The sequence below is a fragment of the Esox lucius genome, chromosome 21, assembly GCF_011004845.1.
Source record: "Esox lucius isolate fEsoLuc1 chromosome 21, fEsoLuc1.pri, whole genome shotgun sequence".
Taxonomy (NCBI): Eukaryota; Metazoa; Chordata; class Actinopteri; order Esociformes; family Esocidae; genus Esox; species Esox lucius.
This window is the reverse complement of record NC_047589.1, coordinates 10,834,026-10,859,518: the sequence shown is the minus strand read 5'-3', so window position 1 is coordinate 10,859,518 and position 25,493 is coordinate 10,834,026. Positions and strand designations below refer to the sequence as shown.

At 40.9% G+C, this 25,493-nt stretch overlaps 1 protein-coding gene across 1 annotated transcript; it reads left to right on the top strand.

The window, feature by feature from the left end:
* Window positions 1-5,739: 5,739 nt before the first annotated feature.
* On the top strand, window positions 5,740-24,000 carry dipk1c (divergent protein kinase domain 1C). Its single transcript, XM_010900924.5, has 4 exons — window positions 5,740-6,240; window positions 19,660-20,343; window positions 22,266-22,430; window positions 23,376-24,000. Exons 1-4 carry the CDS (start codon window positions 6,025-6,027, stop codon window positions 23,634-23,636), a joined length of 1,326 nt encoding a protein of 441 aa, XP_010899226.1. The 5' UTR covers window positions 5,740-6,024; the 3' UTR covers window positions 23,637-24,000.
* Window positions 24,001-25,493: the final 1,493 nt, after the last annotated feature.

The window sequence follows — 25,493 nt, the reverse complement described above, 5'->3', positions numbered from 1 at the left end:
TGTGATTTTGTTTATATCGATCTCTGTATGTACTTTTCCTGATTCATTGGTCTAGGTCATGATACACCATGTTTATATCCATAAAAAGTCAATGATATGTCAGAATAACTGTCACAGCATGATGTCAATTTACTTAACTACAGGGCATAGTTTCTCTTGACGCATGGCCAGGTTTAGGTTCTTGCCACACATAGCGCTTTGAGTTTGGTCCAGAAAGCTGCACCTTGGTCTCATCTGGTCTCCACTGTCAAGCTATTGGGAAGACTCCAGACATGCCTTAAGATGGAACTTCTTAAATAGTAGCTTGTATCCACCCTTGAATTCAGGTCAGTGTTTTGCTGAATCTTTGATATGGTTGTCTGGAGCACGATTACTCCTCTCCTCTGAACTCTGCAGCTCCTTCAAAGTGATTGTTGGCCACTCTGTGGTTTCTATCACAAGTCTCCTTGTTTGAGTGCTGAATTTTGAAGGGGTGTGATGCAGCTTCCACTTCCTGATTAATGATCAAACTGTGCTCAGAGGGATTTCCAGACAGACTTTCCCTAATCCATGCTTTTTTATGCTTTAATTGTTCACAGGTAGATGCCATTGGTAAGTAATTGTCTTTGTTAGGGCAATTTCATTAGGGGCTTCCCCCTAATGAAAAGTAATATTTTCTTGCTAGTAAAGTAGTTGTTTAAGTAGTTTTTATAGTAGTTATAGTTTTTATAATATTTTACATTTAGTGCATAGTAATGGTTTATGAAGAGATCACCTGGTGTTCATTTAGTGGCCATTCTTTCCTGTCTGAACTTTTTGGTTGTTCTACCCTTTAGAGCATTCACATCTTGCTGTCCCTCACAACATAAGTTGAATAGAAAATAAAAACAACACTGGTATAAATGCTCAGAGTATATAGCTTTAGGCACTATGGTTAGACTGATAAAAGGCAAATATAGAAAAGGACATTGTCAGTAGCTTGCTACAGTACTCATTTTCCCTCTATTGTGTTTAGAACATGATTTCCTAGCAGTTCTATTTAGAAGATAAAGAAAGAACCAGTCATAGTCAACGCCATGCGCTTTGTTCATATCCGTCTAGGTCACGTACATCAGCAGACACAGGCTGTTCCAATGGTGGGGGCAAATACCACCGCCTGCCCCTTTTTATTCACAACAGCTGCTGAGCAAGGCGTTCTGTACTTGGAACTGTGGAGCTAACAATAGGGGCCCTCCAGTCCGCACTGAGTCATTTAGAGCTATTCATGGCCTCAGTGAGTCTCTTGCCATTCACTTACTAATAACTTGCGTCAGCCCATTGCCAAAGGTGTTGGATGCAAGTCTGTGACTTAATGCCAACAAAACAACAATTGACATGCTGTGTGTTCTAGGAAAAGGGTGCAAGCTGGAAGTGTACCTAGACCCCGATTTGAAAGAGACAATGCGTGAACACCATCGGATGACTAGCAATGCTCTCATGACATAAGGACCCTGCTTACACCTATCCTGGCCTTTGAAATCCGTGACTCAGAGAGTGACTCGGTACTGGCTCTGCGTTGATTTCGCGAGGCGGGCTTGACGGGGTATGTACAGCTGGTGTCACAGACGGTCTTGGCCCAGCCATGTTGGTCTGAGTCCCGCCATTCAAAGTGCCAGACCACGGACCATGAGAACAACTCAGTGGTGCGTGCGTGCGTGGGCGGCAACGGGCTTACAAAATGTCAAAACTGGATAACAACCAACCAGGTATTTTGTTTTAGTGCGTTAAGACGTGTGCGCTAAGACGTTGCAACTATGTTCAAGTATTTTGGATAGCTCGGGTGTGAGTAGTATGCAAATCAGTCCATTTATAATTTTCTGATTTTTTTTATTATTTTGTTGGTTAAAAGATTGGGAATAAGCACTGTTTGTCTAAATTTTTGGGCCCAGTCTTAGAGTATCGGATGGGGTTGCAGCTGTTTACTCCCCCATGAAAACCTCCAGTCTCTTTGCAGTGCTCAGTCAAACCCCACATCCTATTTAGGAAGGACTGTGCTGGCTCTCGGAATGGCTTATGAAAATATTGCCAAATAAGGGGACGAATGATTTAGCGTTAATACGGATGAATGGAAGGTGAACAGTGGCTCTGCATTGGAGAGAAAGCTGCATAAACAGTGCCCTCTTGTGTTTAAATAGTGGACAAACAATGTAAGTGGCAAACTGGTTCATGTAGAAATGAATTGAAACGTCTACTTTAACAACATGGATCACACAGAAGACAAGTGGATATACTTTAGTGAGCTCTGTGCGTGTGTCAGCCAAATGATTATGGAGCTGCCCTGTAGTAAGCTAAGGAAGATAACAGCAACTGCTGCAATCTCTGAAACCCATAAGTAAAATGTAGCATAACTGTCAGATGCTCAGTTTGCTTTGTGAAAAGCAAAGTCTTTAGCCCGAAAACACAGACTCACTGCCAAAGCATGAGCCAAATGTTCCCTTTTCCTGCCAAAATCCGAAAGATGCAAACACCAGCAAACTGACAGCATGCCGAATCCGATGACCATACACCCTCTAGTGAAATAATGATTCGTCCCCATGATCACAAACACAAAAATGTGCACCAGGGAAACCTATTCCATGAAGCTCCTGACAAACCATTCATGTTGGCTTCCAGAAGCCATTTGGAACTCGAGAGTTTGCAACTTTTCAACTGAGGACAGACAGGTTTTACGCGCTTCAGCAATAGGCGGTCCTATTCTGTAAGCTGTGTGGCCAACCACTTCACAACTGAGCCATTGTTGCTCTTAGACGCTTCCACTTCCCAAAAACAGCCCTTACAATTGCCTGGAGCTGCTGAAACAGGGCAGACATTTTTCTGACTGACTTGTTGAAAAGGTTGCGTCCTATGACAGTGCCAAGTTTAAAGTCACTTCAGTGAGAGAAGTTTCTACAGCCAATGCCTGTGGCATCTCCACTGTGTGCTCTATTTTATTTTGCTCTATTTTATTCACCTGTCATCAACGGTTGTGCCTGAAATAGATGAATTGACTAGATTGTCCATGTAGTCCAGAGTTACTCAACCCTGCTCCTGGATGCAGGACAGGAGGGAGAAACACTGATGTAGTCAAATGGCTGTCAAGAGTAATTCTGTACATTTTATTCTATTATGTTAATATCATAGGCATTGTCTACCTTACAATGCAAACCATATCCCTAATTCTCTCTGACCTTTTAGAAGTTGAATTTCACATTTTAAACCAACTCTTCTCTTAAAGCTCACTCACAATGTGCGAATGAATGCTAAATGTTAAGTAGTGCAGCCTAGATTGGTGCTGATGAGCTGCTGGTTGTGGTACAATCACTGTGGTGTTCATTCATTTTCAGGATCAGAGTAATACGAAGGCCAAGGGTACGTTACATCTACATTCACCACCTTTAACTGTTGGTCACTGAAGGGCAAGGAGGGTGCAGCTTTTCCAAGAGAACAATAGAAATTCAGGATATTAGATTGATCTTTTGTATGTTGTGAAACATTGTCATTCCACACTCACTGCCGAATGTAAAGAAAATGCTCCGGTAATGTTACCATGGCATACGTCATGGAGAATGTGGTAACTTGCATGGAATCATGCTCAAAATTACAAAGTGGCAATTAACCTACAGTAAAATGGGAAATGGCAGGAAATAAGATGCAAAATTACACAATTGTTGTCTCTGCCCTGTGGCAAATTAAATAATGTTGAAGGAAATGTGTTGTAAAATGGCCAATAAATCTCCCCTAGGGCCCCAAAAGGCTAGGTTGGCAAGTTCTGTGTAATTCAGCATTCATCAAAACAATCTGTTTATAGTTTGGACAATGAATCCACTGCAGAGAACAACCAAGTTCTTATCATCCCATTTAAAGATAATCTTATATCTATTTTTTATATATACCATTATTTTGTTTTATTTTTAAATACATCATTATGTAATGTTTTTTATTATTATTGCAAAATACATAGGGCTCAGCGTCTTAAATTCTACTGTATGCATGTTTGATTACTTCACCAAGCACATGTTTTAGCAGATCGGTGTAACATGCAGTTACACCCAACACTAGATGGCGCTGTGGTGCAGCTTTTAAAAAGTCTATTTAAATACGCTTCTATGTGTATTTATAGCTAGACTTGTGAGTACTGTAATCAAATTATCTATTCACCAAGATAGCTAGTGGGTACCGGTTCCCACAGAGCTACTACATTTTGTGAAAAAGGTTGTCTGTTTTGTCAGTATAATGATTATATATTACACGCAATGTATTATGCTGTCACTATGTAAGTGGCTTTGCTTAACCCCCGATAATGGGAAATCCTTCTAATATAGTAAAACTTCAGTATAATATGTATTGAACATTTAACTCTTTTTGTCAATTACACAACATTTTCAAGGTTAGATGTAATCCGAGTATAAACCAATTGGAAATGTAGTGTGCTAATTTCAGCATTTTGGGAATGAATTGTGTCAGACTGTCGAAATCAGCCTGGAATCTTGGATGTGTGGATAGCATTAATGAGTTTGGTGAATAAGAGTGTTAGATCATCCCAACGAGAAGCTACACAAAGTATACAAGACTGTCTAATTGGCAATTAAAACGACACAAACCTCCTCATCAAATATGCACAGCGCTTGGCAAGACCACTGGTGCCTTTTCTGTGGAGTCGTTAGACATTCCGGGCACTTGCTACTCATGCTTTGACAATCTCAGTAAAGACTCCCCTGATAGTGAAAGGGAGTAAGAGAGACTGAGAAAGAGAGAGAAGAGAATGGACGGAGTAGAGGGAAAATCTGCTCTCTTGAGACAGCGGAACCAAAATGAGAAAGTTCCCCGTCTTAAACACAGTCCTTCCGGTGAAGTGTTGCTCTTAACCCCAGAGTAAAAATAAGACCCTCAGACCAAATCGAATGCGTTAAAGGCAACAGTATGCTGCAGTTTAAAGGCAACTTGCTGTAGTTTAAAATAGATGTTTTCTGACATTGTAATGCACACAAGTAAAGCGATTAGCAACAAGCCCACGGTACACCTGAGTTCCTACAGTTACGCATGTTACGTGTGGCCAAGGAGAAAGCACACAGGGTGAAAAATTAGGATTGCAAGCACACCCGACACACACAGTTGCACTGGGACAATGGTCTCGTTCCCCTGCTCAGACGTCGCATGCATCAACCAGTGGTTGCGCGCCATGTCATCGACTGGCAGATCGGTGTAGCATGGCGTGGTTAACCGACGCGTAGAAACACCTAGCTAGCCACTGTGAGATCTGTCAGATGTCAGCAATTGCCTGGGCTGAGGAACTCGCCTTAGCCAAGTCCCGGCTGCCGTGGTAACGGTACAAAAGAGGGTTGTCCGGGCGACCCAAGAGGAGGCGAGTCCGAAGGAAGGGGGCGGGAGGCAGGGGAAAAGGGTCGGGAAAAGGTTGGGTAAGCAAATTTAGAGGGAGAAGAGCGACGGGGAAAGACAAGCGGGAGAGAAATAAGGAACAGGGAGCGAGATAGAGAGGGACCGCAGGGGAGTCTCTTCAGTTTCAGAGGAAAAGTGTTGCTTAGAAGTGTGGCTCTGAGGACCTGATTGGCTGTGCGTGCGCTCTCAGCACTGCCTCTCAATCAGGGCACCGAGCGCGCTCATTCAGAAAACACGCACACAGAGTGAGGATCTGGGAAGACAGCCCAGGAGGAGCACACCAAATGGGGCAGAGCGCCTGAGTTTAAGAACGAGTGAGGAGGGGAGGTGGGTAGGTGGGGGGGGGGGGCATAGGGGGGCCTCCAGACAAACGACAGCCAGTCAGACAGTCGGCCATGGGGAGCGGCCAAGCAGGGGAGAGAGAGGGGAAAGCGGAGGAGCACGTAACCAGCGGGACAGAGACCCTCACCAGCAACCCCGCAGCACACCACCATCAGACAGCCACTTTCACCGGAGACGCAAGACAAGCGGGCTGAAGGGGGGGTTGGCACCCGTTCCTGAGCAGCTCACCTGCTGGGTGGGGGTGGTGGTGGGGGGGGGGGGGCCTCGGTTGGGGCTCGCGGTCAGCTGATGTGGTCATCACGGAGGGCCACGGGGCCAGGGCAGTCGCGGGGGGGCCACCTGCTCAGGTGGCTGGGGTTGAGGGTGTGCCGAAGGAGCACGCTAGTGTTCGCCCTGCTCTGGTTCGGCTCCTGGGTGTTCCTCAACGGCTTGGTTTTCGTGCATCGGACCATCCTCTCCGACTTCTGCACGGACGACAAGAGCAAGAGGATTCTGCAGAGAGTGGTGAGTACAGTACAGGGGACGACTTGCGTAGCAAATTTCCGTCCAGCACTGAACTTGGCGTTAGCGTGCATGCTGATGCGAACAGTGTGAAGCGTGCGTGTGTGTGTGTGTGTTTTCACGTGACAACACGGACCACATTGGAAAACAAAACACGTTTCTAGGTGAGGAAAATACCAACATTGACTGACTCAAACCTACTAAGGTGCAGACTAAATATTTTCTGCAGATAAAGTTATTTCATGAATAGAAATCTGCCTTGGACAAATATCCTTTTATTAATTCTGTATTCCTGGGTTGTGAAACACTGCATTGTAATTAGGCTAAATTGACATGGTACCTTAAGGATGTAGAGCAGAGAAACCAATGAAACATCACAACTCAAGTGAAAAGGATTTCGACAGCAGTGGTAGACCCAAAAAAACTTAATTTGCTCTCACTATATCTCTCCCTTATTCGAAACCTCCTCTGGGGTACTGTACTGCCGATTTATGCCTTTTAATAAACCTCCTCTATGCGCCCAGAGTCCACAATCCATCCCTGTGTTTACTTAGGAGTCAGAATTTCCTTTGCAACACTGCGCTCCACCAATTACACAGACTAAATGTTTCAACCCTAGCATCTTTCTGTGGGCCTTCAGGCATTTCACAGACAATGTATTCTCTGGGGGAAACGCTTCAAAAGGTATTGCCATTTAGAATCCAAGTTGGTAATACATGTTTTATGTTTCTCCAAGCTTTTTTGCTACTGCCAGACTGGAGTTGATAAACAATACCTGAACATATAATCACAACTGTATTTTGCTCTCATTCAATGTATAAACTCATCTCTATGGGTTTTTATTTAAGGGGCCCACTCAGGAATCTGAAACAAAAGACACATTTATTTCTGCAATTACCTCCCGGTTCTAGTGGATTGCACACAATATTGAGTGTGTGATGAAATGGCATTTACTGTCAATTCTGTTATTGAGCCTTAGATCTGTTCAGAGTGTGTGAGAACTGAGACGAGGGTTCTTATTCTTCACTCAAACCAAGAAGAAAGTATAATGTACCCCATTCTGGCTGACCGTCACTTCTCTGCCAAAACTGCAGAGGACGGAAACTACTAGATCTCTGAATCTTTTTCAAAAGGTTGGTTAAACTTTTTTTTACTAACAACGGTAAAGAAAGGTAAAGAAATTTAGGAAAATGTATGAATGTTTCTTCATTCATGCAGGCTAAAGTTGGTTGATTTATAGTTCAGTTAGAAAATATCCAGTGCAAAACATTTTTTAGTGAAGAAGTCAATCAAATAATGTTATTGACCAGACTTAATAACCACAAGAATATATTGACATGCAGGGCATTCCTACAGCCACAATATTTTCAGTCTCTTTAATCTTTAGTTTTACACCAAAGTATCTTATGTATTTATTTACTAGGCAAAGTGTCTGCTATAGCCTACTTGTAATGCCGAGGCTATTCAAGCATGCTTGAGAAAGTTAGATGAAACTTGAATCCATGTCTGCCAGATCACTTAATGATCATGGTTTTGTACATTGGAAAAAACTAACTGAATATTATGGCATAGTATTACATCAATCTAATACAAAAAACACCACTGCATCCAATCTCTTCATAAATAATTCTTCACATTTTACTGATGATAAATGCATGGAGAATTTTTCCGCATAATGTTTGATCTTATTCAGTTTTAATTCACAGAGCATTGGCATTTACATCTTTTGGCGTTGTGTTGTTATCAAAGTAGCCAACAGTGTCGTTTTGAATTATGTACAGGAAAACCTTTTGAGTAGAGATTGTACCATTCTGTTTTCAATTATGTAGTGTGAATGGATTATGGATTAGACATTGTTAACAAAATGTAGAATAGCCTACCTGTACATTTTGCTTAGTGGCGCCCCTTGGTGAATATCTTCCCACATGCAGAAGTTCCATATCTTTCAGTTTAAAGCAGCTAAAGATCCTGAAAGGTAGCAGCCAGGTTAACATTGAAGGAATCGGCCCAGTTTGGTATAATCTGCTCAATGAATCAACGTTTAATAAAGACCTTCTCCTAAATCGTTCAGAACAACTGTCCACCAGACAGACAGTGTGCCACGATAACGTTTATTTATACGCGTGACTCTCGTCATGGGGAGATTTCAGGAACTCAAATATCGCTGCTTTTGGGATTCTCTGGTGACATTGTTTTGAATGCTGTGACAGGTCACAGAGGAGCAGTCACACCCTTCTGTCTCCGCAGGGCAAAGGCCTTAGTTTCAGAACACCTTTGAGTCCATGGAGAGTTCTGCATTGTAAATGAACGAGAGCATAAAGAGGGCTAGAAGGACTTGGACGTTATTTAACACAATGAATTACTGCTAAGTACCGAGTCATTACTTTAATTGAAAACAACAAAACAAGAATGAACATGTTGTAAATGCATGCAAACACGTGTTCTGATTGTTTCTTGTGAGTGTTTATTGCATTGATTTAAAATGTACCCAATGCAATGATGGCTAGATTTGTTGCTAGATTTGTTACTATGATTACATGGTGCCAGTGGTTTAACAATGGTTTAACCTTTAACCTGGAATTTGCACAAAATGATCTATTAAAATAATTATATACAAATATAACAATTTATAGTAAACAGCTGAAAAAAGCAACCAATGATAAAACACACTTTTTATCAAGCAGTCAGTTCGTTTTTGTATTAGCATTGTTTTAGGTCCCAATGCTGACCAACCTCAAAAAGGTCAAAATGATTAATTCAAAGGTCAGACGTTTTGTCCGAGACTGGACAGGGTGACACTAAAACCACTGCACCTCTATTTGCGCCTTTCAAGCACATATTCCTGTTTTGTCTAAAGATTTGTTGTTTGTTTTTGCAATAAAATATGAATGTTAATATTATGTGCTGATTTTAAGTGTTTACCTATTCGTTGTGCAGATTTTCTATGAATGAATGGACTTCCATTCCTATATATTATTTAGATTTCAATCCAAATGTCATTGCATATAGCAAGCTTGGGGCTGAATTGATATGTGGCATGAGGGGAATAATGAGGCTCAAGACTATATTGTACATTTTGTAAATCCTCACTTTAGTACCTTGTGAACCTATTATTATTACTATACACAGTGAAGGCAGCAGATAACTAAGACAGCAGATCATGATGGAAATGTATATCCTGACAAGAGACACAGGGACTAACATTACCACAGTACTGCTATGATTTGGTACGGTTTCTTGATTTGCAATGAAGCATGTCTCCAGCTTGGAACACCTCACAATGGTGAGGGAGCTTACAAACTTGTTTGATCAGTTCTCGGCTAGGAATATGGACTTAGTGGTTTAGATCAGCAACACGTAGCTATGCCGCCAAGCCCTGAAGTGACAGGAAAATATCTGTAATTCTTTAGAAAGCGTTTACTCTCAGGATCTAAGAAACATAAAAGATCATTTGAGGATTTCTCAGGTAAAGTAATTGATGTTTATCAAGTTGTAATTATATTGGCATCTCTGTCAATGACCAATGACAAAACCAAACAGATGTAAACAGAAATAGTAAACCACATGTAGAGCAACCATTTAATTACCTTTTGCAGTAGCTTGATATTAGTTTCAATTAATATCTACATATTTACATACTAGAACAACTCACTACCCTTCCTGCAAAGTAAATACGGGTGTTGTACGCAGTGTTTTCATTCAACATGATAAATTATAGTACAAAATGTTTTTGCGTATAATAGGCTAAATTCCATTCTTCTAAAATAATACCAAAGATATATTTTCTTACAAGCCCATGGCATTTTAAATATACACAAGATGTATTCAAAAAGTATTGTATATGTAGAGAATAATCACCTTTTAATATTTTCCAAGGGTAACTTTAAGGTAATGTTCAGTGGGAAATAAGGCGTAGCTTAACAAACTATCTTCTTAAAATAGATTTCTCAATGCTGTAAACACTACAGATTTTGGCATTTGAAACAAGTGTTCTCTCTTTGGCACCTTTTATAGAGGGCTTTAAGAGGATCAGGGACACAAACCCTGGGGGAACACAACATAATGTCTACCAAGACCAACAACACCCAGCCCCTCATTGTGCTATGTAATAGATTATTCTAGAAATGTTAAAGTTTTCAGGTATGCTATATCAATCAACTAAATCTAAAAGGATCCCATGATTAAAAGGCTATATTATAAGTCATTCTTTAAACAGTAGAGCCATCTGGTGCAAACACTGCAGGCACTTTTCAGAGGTCTTTTGGCAGCCGTTGCCAGTTGAACAAACCCCTTAAGATTTTTACTGCACACCTTAATAGCATTCTACTTCGGGGGCTTAGACTACAACTTGGCTATTTTATTCTTTATTTCATGCATTTAGCCAAGCGCAGGTGGCGATGCCTAGAGATATGGAGTGTTTCCAATGCCTCTTCACTGAGAATTCTAATGACGGCTGTGTTATGTAGGATAGTTAAAGTTATTGTTTAAAAAAAGGTCTGTATTCTAATGGCTCTAAATAGACTGTTTATACGCAATGTAATTGTGAACAATATATTTGTTTTATGACATTATCAAAATCATAGAACACAGCATCCATGTATTGATTTCCAGGTTGGTAACCACCTGTGGAGATAATGTGAATATCATAGGAAACTACCACTCTATAAAAAGATGGGTAGTTAACTAATAAGGTTTTTGAGAGTGAATTAATTCATATTGAATTATATAAGCATTTTAATTTGTATATTCATATGTTGTTTATATTAGCTAATGAAATAATAAATCGAAAAATATGTTTATTTGTCCCCAAGTTGGTGAAAATGCCATACAGTAATTTTCATTTATTTGCATTATTATTTTTCTACATATATATATATATATATATATATATATATATATATATATATATATATATATATATATATATATATATATATATATATATATATATATAATTTACTGTCCATAAAAAATGAGAAAAATTACCTTAAAGCATTTGGGAATTCAAGATGGGTTTTTTATTTAGTGCAAAATGCTTTGACAAAACTGTTATTTAAGGGGCTATGGGTTGCAGTTGGAGAAAGGTAACCACTCTCAAAAAGATTAACAGAACTATGGACGCAATGATCAATCATCATCAGTCATGTTTGTTGCAATCCCAGAATGCTCATGCTAATTTCAGAGGGCAGTCATTAAAATGATCAAATTACACTGATCCCAGCATAACCGTTATAGAAAGGACAGATAATTTGCAGCATTTTCCTATTTCTTGTATGCCCATGCAGAGAAGACTAGAACTGAATGTTCTGGAACGTTTTCACCCCTAAATACTAAGCACTTAATCCTTCAAACTATAGCTAATAAGAAAACCAGTCAAGCTAACTATAGTTAATATAATGAATCTAGCTAAAGACGTAGCATGAGGTATTTACAGTAACCTGGATGATGGCATAGCATATCATAACGCCTTTTCTACATTCTCCAAAACTACCTCTCAGTATATCTCTTAATGCAAGTTCTCTTCCACTCTTCTGTTTACCTGGCTATGCAAATTAGATGACAGCATTCTATTAGTGATTAAAAACTGTCAGAATTTACAAACATTTACTTTAAACTCCACTTGTAAAGGTTGTGATGAGGCAACTTTTTTCTAATGTGTACATGCGCGTATTATAACAAGAAATTAACTATTTTAAAAAGTACCACTTTAGTAGGTTTGTGTTTGAGTTCATTGAGAATTATTTTGTCATAACATATGAGAGAGATGTACAGTTTGTGTGGGTGATGGTCTTACCATCCCCTGATTTGTAGGGGCCACTATAATTTAAGGTTTGATGTCAAAACAACATCTAGAAACAGTATGTATAGTCCATTTTACTTTGATTGCAAAATATGTGGGTTTTTTTTATGTGAGGACAAAAAAAATACCTATCTGTATATATTTCTCAGTATATTTACAGTAATTTGATGTTCATTGCCTATTCACTTTTAGTGTTTGTTTGTATTAACTTTTTTACACTATTTGTATTGCTCTATGTGTTTTCATCTGCAGTTGAATGCCTTTCACTGGGTTGTCATTAAGAATTGAACACTATAAAAATAAAACCCCACAAACATTCCTTCCCAGGCAGGGCTGTGCAGTGAGAGTGCACTGGGGCTCACCACCACGTCCTCTGGACGGAAATCCACAAGGACCATGTTCAGATTTGCATTGGATTCCTAGATATTTGCAGACATTGTCCTGCTTGCTGGGCCTCCCAGATATTTGCCAGAAGGGTTCAGCATTCTGAGCTCTCTAGATAATTGTTGACCGGATGCCTTCTGGGCTTGTCATGCCGAAGAACTTCAAAGTCTTGGTGTGTAGAGTAGGGAGAAGGTTCAGTTGGTGGAAAAAATATTCAAATGTCATAATTGAGAAAAAGTAATGAATTTTAATGGAAAATTACAGTAAAACACTACTTCAGTAAAAGTCAAGACTTTATGTGAACACACTAAAGTATAAAAAATGCAAATATAAATCATTTCTAATTCCTTATGTTAAGAAATGTAGACTGGAAACAGTTAATCGAGTGAAAATATGGATAGCCAGTGTTGGGCAAACTCCAAAACTCAAACATCATAAATAAGGAAACAATAGTGTGCAGAATGTCCTCCAGGATTGAGGCAATAGGGATGACCAGGCATGTTTCCTTGATATCTTAAGTGTGGGAACTAGATCCTTTTCCTGCCCCTGTAAGCACTCTAAAATAATTCAAATTAATCTCATAAACAGCATATCATTTTCTTCAGGAATGTAGTAATATAAACAATATTACCCCACAAAACTATTAAGAAATATTTAAAAGTATGCTAAATATGTTACTTCACACCACTGTGGAGGTAGCTGTTATGAGTTGCTCTGCCTGTATTTTCCCAGTCAGTCTTGGTATGGAGGAAACTACAAAGTCCAGGCACAGCTGGTCCCTTTAAATTTGTATTATTTGCAGTGCTAACATATGAAATGCATCTGAGAGAAACCCCCAAAGACAGAAGCCCTAGATCCTGGGGAACAGGAGCAGAAAGGGAATAAGGGAAGGGATGGGTAGATCTATAGACAGATCACACACCCATTAAGCAGGACACAACGTGTTTGAGCCTTGAGATGGAAATACTGTAACATAGAAAAACCTCCTAGTGACAATTGTTCTCTCACATACCCTTGGTTACAGCAGTAGAACATGTAGAAGAAATGGAAAACAAGTGGCCTATTCATTCATTAGGAGGTAATTGCATCACTCTTAAAATCGCTTGTTCAAAAATACGTGTGCGGGAGAGTACCGTGGCGCCTTTTGATTGATTAAATGCGGGTTGAGTTGGAAATAATGATGTACTCACCTCTTACTCGCAGACCTCGTCTGCACTTGACATGTCTTCTTTTGTGTATTGACCGTCATCATTTTTTTTAATGATATCAATAACCTTGTAGTTGACAGCTTGAGGACTGAATTATTCTTCTGCTGCTTCTTATGTTTCATTTGGTTGCATTTACCCAGGTCAATGTGTTATGTCCAGTAAGAAAAAAAAACTAAATTACTGACATAACCACCACCAGCTGACCACGGCGGTGTGAACACCAAGGGCTACAGCACCTGTCTGCTGTAGACCGGGTGTAGACTGGAGTGGGTCTTCAGTATTTGTAACTTGGATTAGAGACTGCGTACATGTCTAGTTATTCTAATGTTAATGCTAAAGCCACTGCAGCAATTAACAAACACAAACGGTGTGTACGCGGTTACAAGGGTTTGAATTAATACTGAATTACTATGCTGAAGGCAGAAATTGTCTAGCGCCAGGCCTGAGGATGTTGGCACTGGCAGCCTTGAAACATGATATTCAGTTTAGTTGAAATGGTTGTCTTACAACCTCTGGTCTCATAAGTGAGAGAAATATGAACACGGATGTAGTCGCTGCTCTAAGTCTCACTGGTTCAGAGCATCTGCTGAATGGCTGGAATGTTAATATAAAGAAACGATGCCTCACAACTAATGAGAACAGCTTGAAGGGGAGAATCTTTCATACAAACCCATTGCGACATGGACGTTCTGTAACTGACTTTTTTATTAATTAAATCCAATCGTTAGATGCTACCACCCCAGCAACACCATGGATGTCAATGTTTGCGAGCGCGTGCTCATTTCTGCGGTTTTTTTTGCAGCAGCAGCATGTGGCTGGTTTGTGGGTCTGATTATCTCGAACCAACAGACAAAGGCGCGCAAAGCAAAAGCGCGACATGTAAATCAGCTGTGTGCTGGTGTTATGCAGCTCTAGTCCAAGATATACAATCTTAAAGTAATATTTGAGTTATTATTGGAACAAATAAGTACATTATGTGGTTGTCTTTGGGAAAACAAGTTTCTCGATCAAGGAAAATATTTTGGCGGTGGGAAGTTCATTGGCATGACATGCCCCCTAGATATTTTCAGAGTGGGTCCTGCCTGCTCTGTTGTACCGTCCACAATTGTTCCCATTTCTCATTGGTGTTGAATTCTGACAGCTCTATATTGTGAGCCCTTGACTACACTGGCTGAACACTGTGGGCCCAGGGAAACGTGTCTTTTTGGTAAGGCTACATTTCAGGACGTTATAATTATCTTTAACAATGTATGCCAAAGTTAAATAAAATGAAATTCATATTTATTTCTTAATTTAGAATAAAATATCCCCAAACACAAAAATAAGGTCACATCAATTGCTCATACAACTGTGGGGTGCTAACCAGACGTATTAGTATAGAACTATATCAGAGCGTTCAAATTCCATGGTTGATATCAGATCCTGGAACAGTAGGCTACTGAATGAAGTGGTTCAGTTTGAGTCTAACAAGCAATAATCAGGTTGTGTGTAGTTCATACATAATTGTGGGATACTGGTACTCCCAGTGAACTGGACTTCTCATGAAAGCGGCCACCCACTCAGTGCCCTCCAGATGAATGTATTTATTGTTCTCTTCTGTTTGAAATGAATAAACACAATGAAGTTGGCCTCACATTCACATTCACACTACAATACAAGCATGCTTGGATGATTTACAGTACTGGCTTACATTGGTCGTTTCTGTGCTCACATTGTTCCTGCGCTGCCAAAACTATATAATCTAGACTCAGAGGTGTATATTTATGCAACTATCTGTTGACTAATGGGGGAACAAAAACGTGTTCTCCGGACTTTCAGAGGGTAATTGTTTTTGAGCATTTCCAGTGTTGTGAGTATAGGAAATCTAAGTAGAGCTAAGGCCACTGCTGCAGGACATTCCAGACATGCCTTATCTGACCAGCGATTGGGTCGGGCTGTGCTGCGCTCGACAGACCGCATACAGACACACTGGTGCAGTCCGGATAACCGTTCCCCTTGCCAGGTGGTTAGCTCAATAGTTGAAACAATTCCCTTGCAACAAGGTGAAATTACACCGAGGCCAGTTACAAATGGATTTAAACTAATTTAATTCTGAGAGATTACTTTGCCACTGCATAAATGCTAATGGCTAGTGTGTAAAACTTGTATGTTATAACTCTTTTTCCAACTAGCAGATGAGATTGCACAAGGATGACTGGGCTATTCTAAAAACATAGGCTAGCAGTTGAACTGTCGTCATAGGTATGTCAGCTTTCAGAATGATGAATCTTTGTAAATGGGACACCAGTTGGTCTGTTTGATTGAATTCCAGCCATAGAATGGGAAGAAAGGCAAACATTTCTCCCAGAGAAGTGAAACAATCTTTGCTGTGTTGCAGCTTCTTAGTAAACCTTTCCGTCAGGCTAAATCAGAAAGTATGGAATTAATTTTTAGTTGGGCCTTTTTAGGTCAATATATTCAGACTTTATATTATGGAATTTGACCCAGAGACAGGGTTGAGGTTTCAACCAGTCAAACAGAGATTTCCTTTAATCTGATTCATTACCAATAGGTTTGCTTGGTTCATTGTCTTTTGTGGGATTATTATAATTATTAGAAAAAGGATTAGTCCCCTTTATATTCTCTTTTTCTACCAATTTGGTCATATACAATATTGTATCTATGGACCTGTCTCATCGCAAAATTGAAGATCGTCATTGTGGCAAGCCTTCCTTTTAAGAATCCTTTTTAAGTATCTAAGCCATTCTGCTTTCATAACCCACTAGAGCTCCTTCAACCATGAGGTAATTTGGGTCAACGCATGAGAGGGCTTTCTCACTCACCTGACTACCTCAGTTAGCTTTGCAGCGGCCAGAGTCGCCCGGAGGAGTTGATACAGTGCTATTAGGCCCAGAGACCCCTGCCGACAATGCCAATTTGCATTGCCCACAGGGCTTCCCTGCCACTCGTCAGCCGACAGCACAATCAAGGCTCAAACCACCTTTTGTGCTGTTTCTATGAATCCAATTTAAAAGGAGGAAAAGTACGGAAAACAAAACAGGACGCACTGCTTCGTCTAAAGCCTGTGATTATGATGATGTGACTTGGCTGGTTAAATGAAGGCTCATTAATGATTTGGACTCAAGTCTCAAGTGTATTGTTTCCCTGGGACCACCAATTCATGTCATTAGTAGAGTTTGAAATGCCAAACAAACCTTGGCCTACGCGTATGACAGGGCTATTTATCTCATTTTTGTCGTTTGGCTTCTCTGTACATATCCACAACTGGCAGCATGACATATAAACTATAGCCTATGCCAATAAGCTCATTGGGCATTCACTGTTATTCATCACATTTTAGAGCGTCACAGACAGACTGGAGTCTTTATGTATGTTTGTTTTTCAGACAAGCGATTAACTGGACATTGTCAACTGCAACGCATTAAGAAATGGTAATGAAAAACCATGATAGACTTGCTTGCAGTCCAAACAAGGTGGGAAAGATTACTTACAAACAGAAGCTAAAACAGCTGCAGTCTGAAACATTGCAGGTCCCAGGAAATCCAGGGTATTAAAACGGATGTGTGGAACCTAGCAGCCATTTAGTAGGGGGAGGGGAATTCACACGGGCCCAGATGCCTAGAGGCTGGGACGTTATGGCCGCAGCGCTGGTTAGACTGGATGGTGCAAAGAGATAGCTGGGACACATTAGGGGCCTCAAAATAATCGCTGGGGTCTCTGAGTTCAGCCTTCTGGAGATAAGGGGAGGACACTTATGTCTTTCATCTGGCTGCTTTGACCGGCAACTTTAATATGTGTTGTCAAACAGCCTAAAAGATAACATAGTAGTGCAGGAAAACCCTAATAACCCCTTATAAACACTTAGTTAATGCTACAGACTTCTTAGTACTGTTGGATCAATCTATTTCCTGCATTGAATACCAATTAGTCTAAGATAAATGGCGAATGAGTTGGAACTTTTTTTGTGAGACAAGGGTTAATCCCAGAGGGCCCAAAGATTATTTGAGCAATAAACTATTGGAAAGTATCATTGAACAGATGAGACAGTTTTGCTCTATTATACAAGCCGCAAAATTAGTTAGAAGGTAAGTTTTCTTCTATAATAGAGGACAATAGGAAATCCCAGGACATAAAATCTATAATGCTGTAATGTATTTTGTGACATTTGACATTTGTCAAAACTCATGCATGTAAATGTTTATGCCATGTTTATGTTGTAATTTCCTAACCCTGGTTGTCCTGAAAAGAAAAGAGAAATCAAATAACTTAAAATGATTGTGAGAATAAAAAACAGATCCATTGGGTTTTAATGCCATGCTGCCCAATCAGGGCCGTTAGGCATCTTGCTGAAAACTTGACAGATTCAATATGACAACTGGAATGTGGGCATATAGGGATTTTCTTTCAAATCCCCCCCTTACTGACCAAAGCGACAAAATTAGTCCAGGGGGACCAGCCCAAGTTTTTGCTTTGTTTTTGGGTAGAATCAAAGTTAGGGTCTTAACAACTGAGAGTAACATAATAGCAAAATAAATTTTTCTTTTGCCTAAGGGAGCCCCCACTGATTTTTTTCTCGCTCATATATCATATGAACTTAATAAGTCATGGTTAAACGTATTTCCACCTATTTTGAAACTGTTTCTCCAAGGCCCATGGCAAAATGTGTTAAATTACAGAAAATCTATCAAAAGGCGGTAAAGTAAGGGGGGTCCAATCAAATAATTATAAAATGCTAGATCCAGCCCTGATTAACACAAATTAATTTCATTTGTCGAGTCACAAGTCTGAGTTTAACCTGAAAAAATTATAACACATTACCATCTGAGGAAAACCTAAATTCTTAGTCCAAAACATAATTATATATAATTGTACTGCATTGTTCTTCAACTCTCACCCGACAAGGGCCAGAGCCTGCTGGTTTTCTGTTCTACCTCATCATTAATTGGACCCACCTGATGTCTCAGGTCTAAACAGATCCCTGATTAAAGAGTTGCAATGAAACAATGGAGTGGAATTGGCTTTGAGGGCCAGAGTTTACTACCCCTGTTGTACTGCATAGCCTTATTTCCTGTGACCTAATAAAGATGCCCCCAAGAGTAAAGACTATCTCAAAGGGTGCATTAAAGGCTGGCAAAGACAGTAGCTCCCTGACCACAAGAAATAGAGCTGGGCGTTCTTGTTGGTAGAACATTGTGCAACCACCTCTGGGTTCTTTCAACATAGTTACACGGTTCTTTGCTTGGTTGACGCTGGTCTGTTACTACATTTGCACATTTGCGGTTGAAATTATATTCTCAACTAATGGCTGGCTGGTGGGATTTGTTTTGCACTTATTGATTGTCCTACATTTGACCATCGGTCTATAGCTAATTAAAGAGATGAGTAATGTATACACAGCCAGTCTAATACACATACTGTATGTAGAGTATTTGCGTATAATGAGTAGTCGTCACATCAGTTGAAAAAGCTACACAAATAGATGTAGTTGATTGCATAAAATGTGTCTGAGAGTCTATTACAATTGATGAAAATAATTTTATCTGACAGAAGCAAAAGCAATATTGTAGAAAATATTTATTACTTCCAAAGTGAAAACTAAAGGATTTGACCATTGGCGTTGTTAGGCCCCAGGTCTTTTGATCCAATTCCAAAAAAGTCAGATGAAGATGCTTTCTAAGCATATTACCAAGTCAGAGTCCTGGACTTGAGTCCTACAACACTACTCTGGGCAAACATCCGTACGCGATGAGACAAAACAGTTCCACTAGCTCATCTTAAACATCGAAACAGATCAACTCAGGGCAAGACTGCAGTCCCATGTAATTAAAGTCAACATCGACAGAAAAAAGTCCAGCATACGTATGTCTGCATGCAGGATCGTCCATTTTAGGTACTGTAGCACACCGCATCTTGCCATTCCCTCAGTAGGATGTGAATTCTGTACCATATATGCTAGCGCCTCAAATGCATTGGAAATTAACAACCATACCTTGTATACCAAAAACGTGTGTTTCTTCCTGTCTGCCCCAGTGTGAGGAGTACCACGAGGGTTCCCTGACCGGTGACCTGTGCGAGGACCTATGCGTGACCGCCCAGGTGGAGTACAAGCGCTGCCTTTACTACGAGAATGGCAAGAAGGTGATCGAGGCACATTGGCGTGGCACGCCCGTGGTGCTCAAGTCCAAGCAAGAGAACTTCTCATCTTATGAAAGCCTCGGCCTCCTGGAATATCAGGACCCGGCCGAAGAGCTTTCCCCACTGGATGTGGTCTTCTACGCCACCCTGGAGATCAGGAACTCCCTGGGGCTGGACGTGGCCCTCAATGCTTCGTTCCCACCAATCTGGGCCCAGAGGCTAAGGGATCGTGGGCGGCCGTACTCGCGGGCCGAGCTGACTTCGTTGTGGTCCCTACTCCAACAGGAGGAGTATACCTTCCTGCGAGTACTCCAGGATCTAAGCCACCATGTAGCCAAGGTGCTGGGCTCCTGTGGACATTTCTACGCTGTTGAGTACCTGTCGGCAGGCCACGCTTGGGACCAAAACATCTTCTCTCTCGAGGGGGTGTCCGCGGGCCCGTGGACGGCGAGGGACATGGTGCATCGCATCGCCCTCAGCTTCCTGGACATGGCGTGGCGCTTCGACAACGAGTTCTCACACCGCCTCCACCTTTGCGACATCAAGCCGGAGAACTTTGCCATCCGGAAGGATCTTACGGTGAGCACACACATACTTGAGAATGAAGAACCAGACACACACACCAAGCACACACACCATTTCAACTCAACGGCATGTCCCCAAGCATTGAGTTGCTCTTTCACAGGGGGAGCCTTGTTTGGAGGGAAACCTGTCATTAAAATTGTTTCAGACAATCAGACACACTGTGAAAACCAGAAAATGTAGGAATTCTTTTTTCCAAAAAACACACACAGACCCACCTGATTCATGCCCCCGTTCACATTACCGTATTTATTTAGCAATACAGCAGCTCATTAATCCGCAGAGAGCAAAAGGTTTGACGAGATCAACGCAGCATATGAAGAATGATGACGCTCGTGCCTGCTAAATTGGTTTCCCGCGAGGATGAAACCAAGGTTGTTTATCATTGTTGTATTATTTTGCCATTTAATTTAGCGCAAGATCACGATCCAGGAACCAAAAGATTAACATAATTGAGATTGAGGGCTCAATTAAATCAAACTTGCGTTGCATTATTTCTGCAGTAGATTTGTTTCTAGTGGTCAAAATAACTCACAGACTGGTCTTGGGTCTTTGTGTGAAACCTAACTACTACCAAGGTAACCTTTTCTATTTTCTTGCACCTTTAAGAAATAGAAAAATATTGCAAATTAACACACTGCGTGAACATTGCTTTGTCAAATGTAAATTATTCCCAGGCTAGGGTCATAAATTATATGCTGTTTGGGCAATCAGTGAAATAAGTCTAAGTATACAAGTATTTTCATTCAACTTGGGATAGTGAGGGACATTATTTTACTTGGGAGAAAATTGTCATTTCTGTTGGCAGCAGCATCCAGATGGAAAATATTGAACTGAGCAGTGTACATACCAGACAACATGCCAGTCCAAGTTCTCTTTGACTTGACAAATAGAAACAAAAGGTTTTATTTTGCTTTTCATTGAAAATACCTATTTGCAAACCATTTATTCATGATGGTTTTTTTTTTCAGCCTATAGGTTTACACCTCATTTAAAGCATGGACATTAAAGCTTGGAGAAAGATGATACTGTTGGAAATTAAATTAAATATTTTATAACGTCATCATACAGTATAGTTTACATAAACTGTGAGCTCATGTGATAGCGTGGACAAAGACCAGAAGAAACAAGAGAAGTCCAAAAGAGTATTTTTATTGTCTACGTTTCAGCTGCTGCATCAATAAAAAAAGTATCCTTTCATGCCCCTCGTCTTTTTCCAAAAGTATATAGCTCCAGGGGATCTAGCCTTTCTTTCATTTTCTCATGTTCTATATGGAACAAAATATCTATAGTGCATGTGAGAAATTTAAAATGCAATACTTTGCCAAATAATTATATTTCCACCAAATACATCTAAAACAAAATGTATTTCAATTCCCAATCCCAAAAAGTATTTAACACAAAGTTTAAACACAAAGACTGACAGTGAAAGGTTTTGTGTGTGTTTGTTCTGACATGTTCAATATATATCTGCTGTAGCTGACATAAAATGCGGTCAATTAATTCTTCACTTGCCCTTACATGAGGAAGACGACTTCAAGCCATGCAGATGAAACAACTTTTCATCTCAACTTCCTTAATCAGCAGCATGGAATCAAAAAAAATATGTATTAATACACTCCTTAAATATCTCCTAAATTACCATATAGGCAGTTTTTATTTCTTCCTGTCCATATTTTTGAGGAATGTATTTTTCAGACAACGGTGTGAGGATGACAGAAAGTAGTGGATATAAGACATTTAAATTAGCACAAATGTAGCTATAATGTAGCTACCAAATAAATGTGATTTACTGACTGACCGATCAATGCAGGTTTTGTAGCCTTGCCACTGGGGTCAGTGTAAGCACAAGAGTTTGCAGAACTGCAGCTTGGCCAGATTGTGACACTTACTCTCCTCATCATTGTGCCGTCATGCAGGTTGTGGCTATAGATGTGGACATGGCTTTCTTTGAGCCCAAAATGCGAGACATCCTCGAGCAGAACTGCACTAATGATGATGACTGCAACTTCTTTGATTGCATCTCCAAATGCAACGCAAAGACGAACAAATGCAGCTCAAAGCGGAAAAATAGCAACCTGCAGGTAAGTCTGATCAAAATATTGACCAGTATTATATATTATTTTCAACTCACTCACTGTTAAGTTATTACAAAACATATATAGTGTTATAACTTAAGCATCTGATCAATAATGCAATACCTTATTTTTGGGTAAATCAAACCCAGATTAGATGAGACAAATTCTAGGTTATCATTACCATTTTATGATACAGATTAAAACATGATTTTGTTGCTACTCAGAGTAAAATCATTTACATAAACATTTTCCCAGACCGATCCTTCCCAGACCAATCCCCGAGATCACATCAACTTCAAACACAAGGCAACGCGTTCACATATGCATAAGACAGAAATTCCAAACTTTAACGGGTCGTTGTTATAATCTGCCATCGGATCGAATCCCGGCATGAAATTAGAACTGTACACAGTATTTATCTGCATCTGTTTGAATGGCGGCCTTAGTCAACACCTACACTTTGACCTTCTACTCATCCAATACGACAAACTGTCATCATCCATCCTGCCCTGTGCCCTGGAGAAGGGAATGGCTCGCAAACAACTTGGCGTTGCGTGATGAAACCCGGTTGCTCCGTTTCCCTGGCTGATCACTTATCGCTGACCCCTGCCTTCCCGTTCTACTGCCTTGCATCCTCAAGACAACAGGGGCTTTGTCTTTTAACGATTAAGGGGTTCAAGGAGACGATTTGTGTCTCGAGAGCTCTTGTCCCTTTCAAACCGGCCTGTAATAGGAATATGACTGATGATGGCCCTCGTGATAATGAAATAAGAACTAAGGAACAGTAGGTCACTCAAAACGACCCCACCCCCCACCCCCCACCCCCCCTTTCCCTTGTCCACCTCTTTGTTCTCCTCTCTGACTGTCCACCTCTGTCATCCACTGTCCTCTCCTTTTCTGTCTGCTCTCTGTTACTTTGCCTCTTCGGCCTCTGTCATCTGGTCTGGACAGGTAATCTGTGAGAAGATCTTCAGGACCTGGTTCTCTCCCACGTTGCTGGGCGCCAAGGCTGGCCTACCGATCCAGGTTGACCTCCAGCGGGCGGTGCAAGACTGTGCCGAGACTCCAGGAGGTGAGGACGAGGAGCGCGCCCAGGCCGTCCAGACACGTCTGCTGGACCTCCTCACACGTCTCCTCCACCAGGGCACCTCCACGGAGCGGGTGGACGCAAACGAGGGGGGCATTCACCCTCACGGGGCTCTTAACTTCTGAGACATTGCACTGTTCCACCATAGAGGACAATCCGCATTGGCACCATCAGACAGTTGTTTAAAGTGTAGATGTTTTCGTGATGTTGTGGTCGGTTGCTGCAGACTACTGGTTGTTGAAGTGACAAAATATGCACTGATTGTGGCAGCACTGATTCTGTGCCTAATACCACTATTGGGCAGATTACGGTAGTATCTGTAGGAGTAGTAATGTAGCATAAGTCAATAATTGAAGGTCTATTAAGAAAGCGGTTTGAATTTGAGTGATCTTCACCTCGAATAAATCCAGAAGCGTTCTTTTAAACATTCTGTGCCGTCCATTTATCATCTCATAATCTCCGCAATAAAAGTGACTAAAGTAACACCCATGCAGTGTGACGCCTAGTTTCTGACCACGTTTCCCAAAATCCTCTCGAACGGAAAGGTCGGCCAGCCGACTCGCTCGCAATTCGCAAAAGTCCCAAATCGCAGCTGCCTGATGTCGGGTCTGCCTTTTATTTCAAGTAACACGTCAACGCCTTCTAGGCTAATGGACGGAGAAATCAGAAACACAGCTTGGTTCCCACCATCCGGCCCGGTCGACTGTTCTGATGGGAGACGGCGATGACGCCGCCAGTGCACGGACTTCAGCTTCCAAGATCAGGTTCCATGTTGCTCAAAAGCTGATTCACTCAGGGCAGGGGGCGGAAGGGATACGGAACACAGGCCTCGGGCGCAGCAGGGTGGGACGGGGGGGGGGGGGGCGGCACGAAATATCTCACAACGCGCAGGGGACATGGAGAGTGTGACAGGGGCCTGGTAATCAAGTAACATCTTTCCTGCAAGTGAACCTCAGCCATATTGGGGCCCTGCAGGAAGAATCACGTACTGATTTATGTTCAAGTGTATCAGTTTACTCTCGAAAAAGCAACCCTAATTGCTCCCAGCTCGTCGCTGAAAAACTATTCACAGTCAACTTAAAAAAAAAAAACTATATATATATGGCTAAAAAAAACACAGGTCCGCATCTCACAGGGTCTCTATAAGGTGATAGTTAGGGTCTGGTTTGGATCTGGCTCTCGGGACTAAGCATCTGAGCTCGGCGGTAATTTCTCTAATACTAACCATGCTCTAGTTTTTGTGCATGTATACTCAGATCCTGTAAAACACTGAATTATATAACATATGGATTATAAAAATGGCGTCATTAGCCATCAGCAGTTGCATCCTGTTCCTTCTCTAACTCTATAAACATACGTAGTGAAGATTAAATTATCTAGTTTTGTTTTGGGGGGCTTTTTTATTATCAACAAATCAGTAATTTGACAATCTCATAACTTAGAATCATTATCTCCATTTAATGCTCAGAGAAATGGGTAATCCTATGGTAAATGGGGACATGTAACACTATTCACTCTTTTGGAACCAAATGAACACACTATATTGCTGTAAGAGAGCAATAAAACACATGAGCTGTGTGACGAATGCCTCTGGAAAGGAATGAAATATCAAACAGTAACTATCGGCAAGCAGTTCTCAACACTCTGAGTGTCATACAGACTTACAAGCTGCTTTGCCAAAGTTCCAATAGTTTGTTTAGACAGCAGTACAATCGGGAACTCTGATGTCTGAAATACGCGCCAAATCCATAACACAGAGATCAGTTTAATGTGTTTTCCAGTAAGCAATTAAACCTACGGAGACAGATTTAACCTGTTTAGACTAAACTACTATTTTGTTTGATGATACCTCAAGAGGATTCGGACATTAGTCTGTCTAATTTGAAAAAGCAGTGACTTAAGTCAGCTGAAGCTGGTAATGACAAAATCCTTTGGAAGAAATCTGAAACATGGAGTATAGTTTCTCTTGGAGCATATACAGT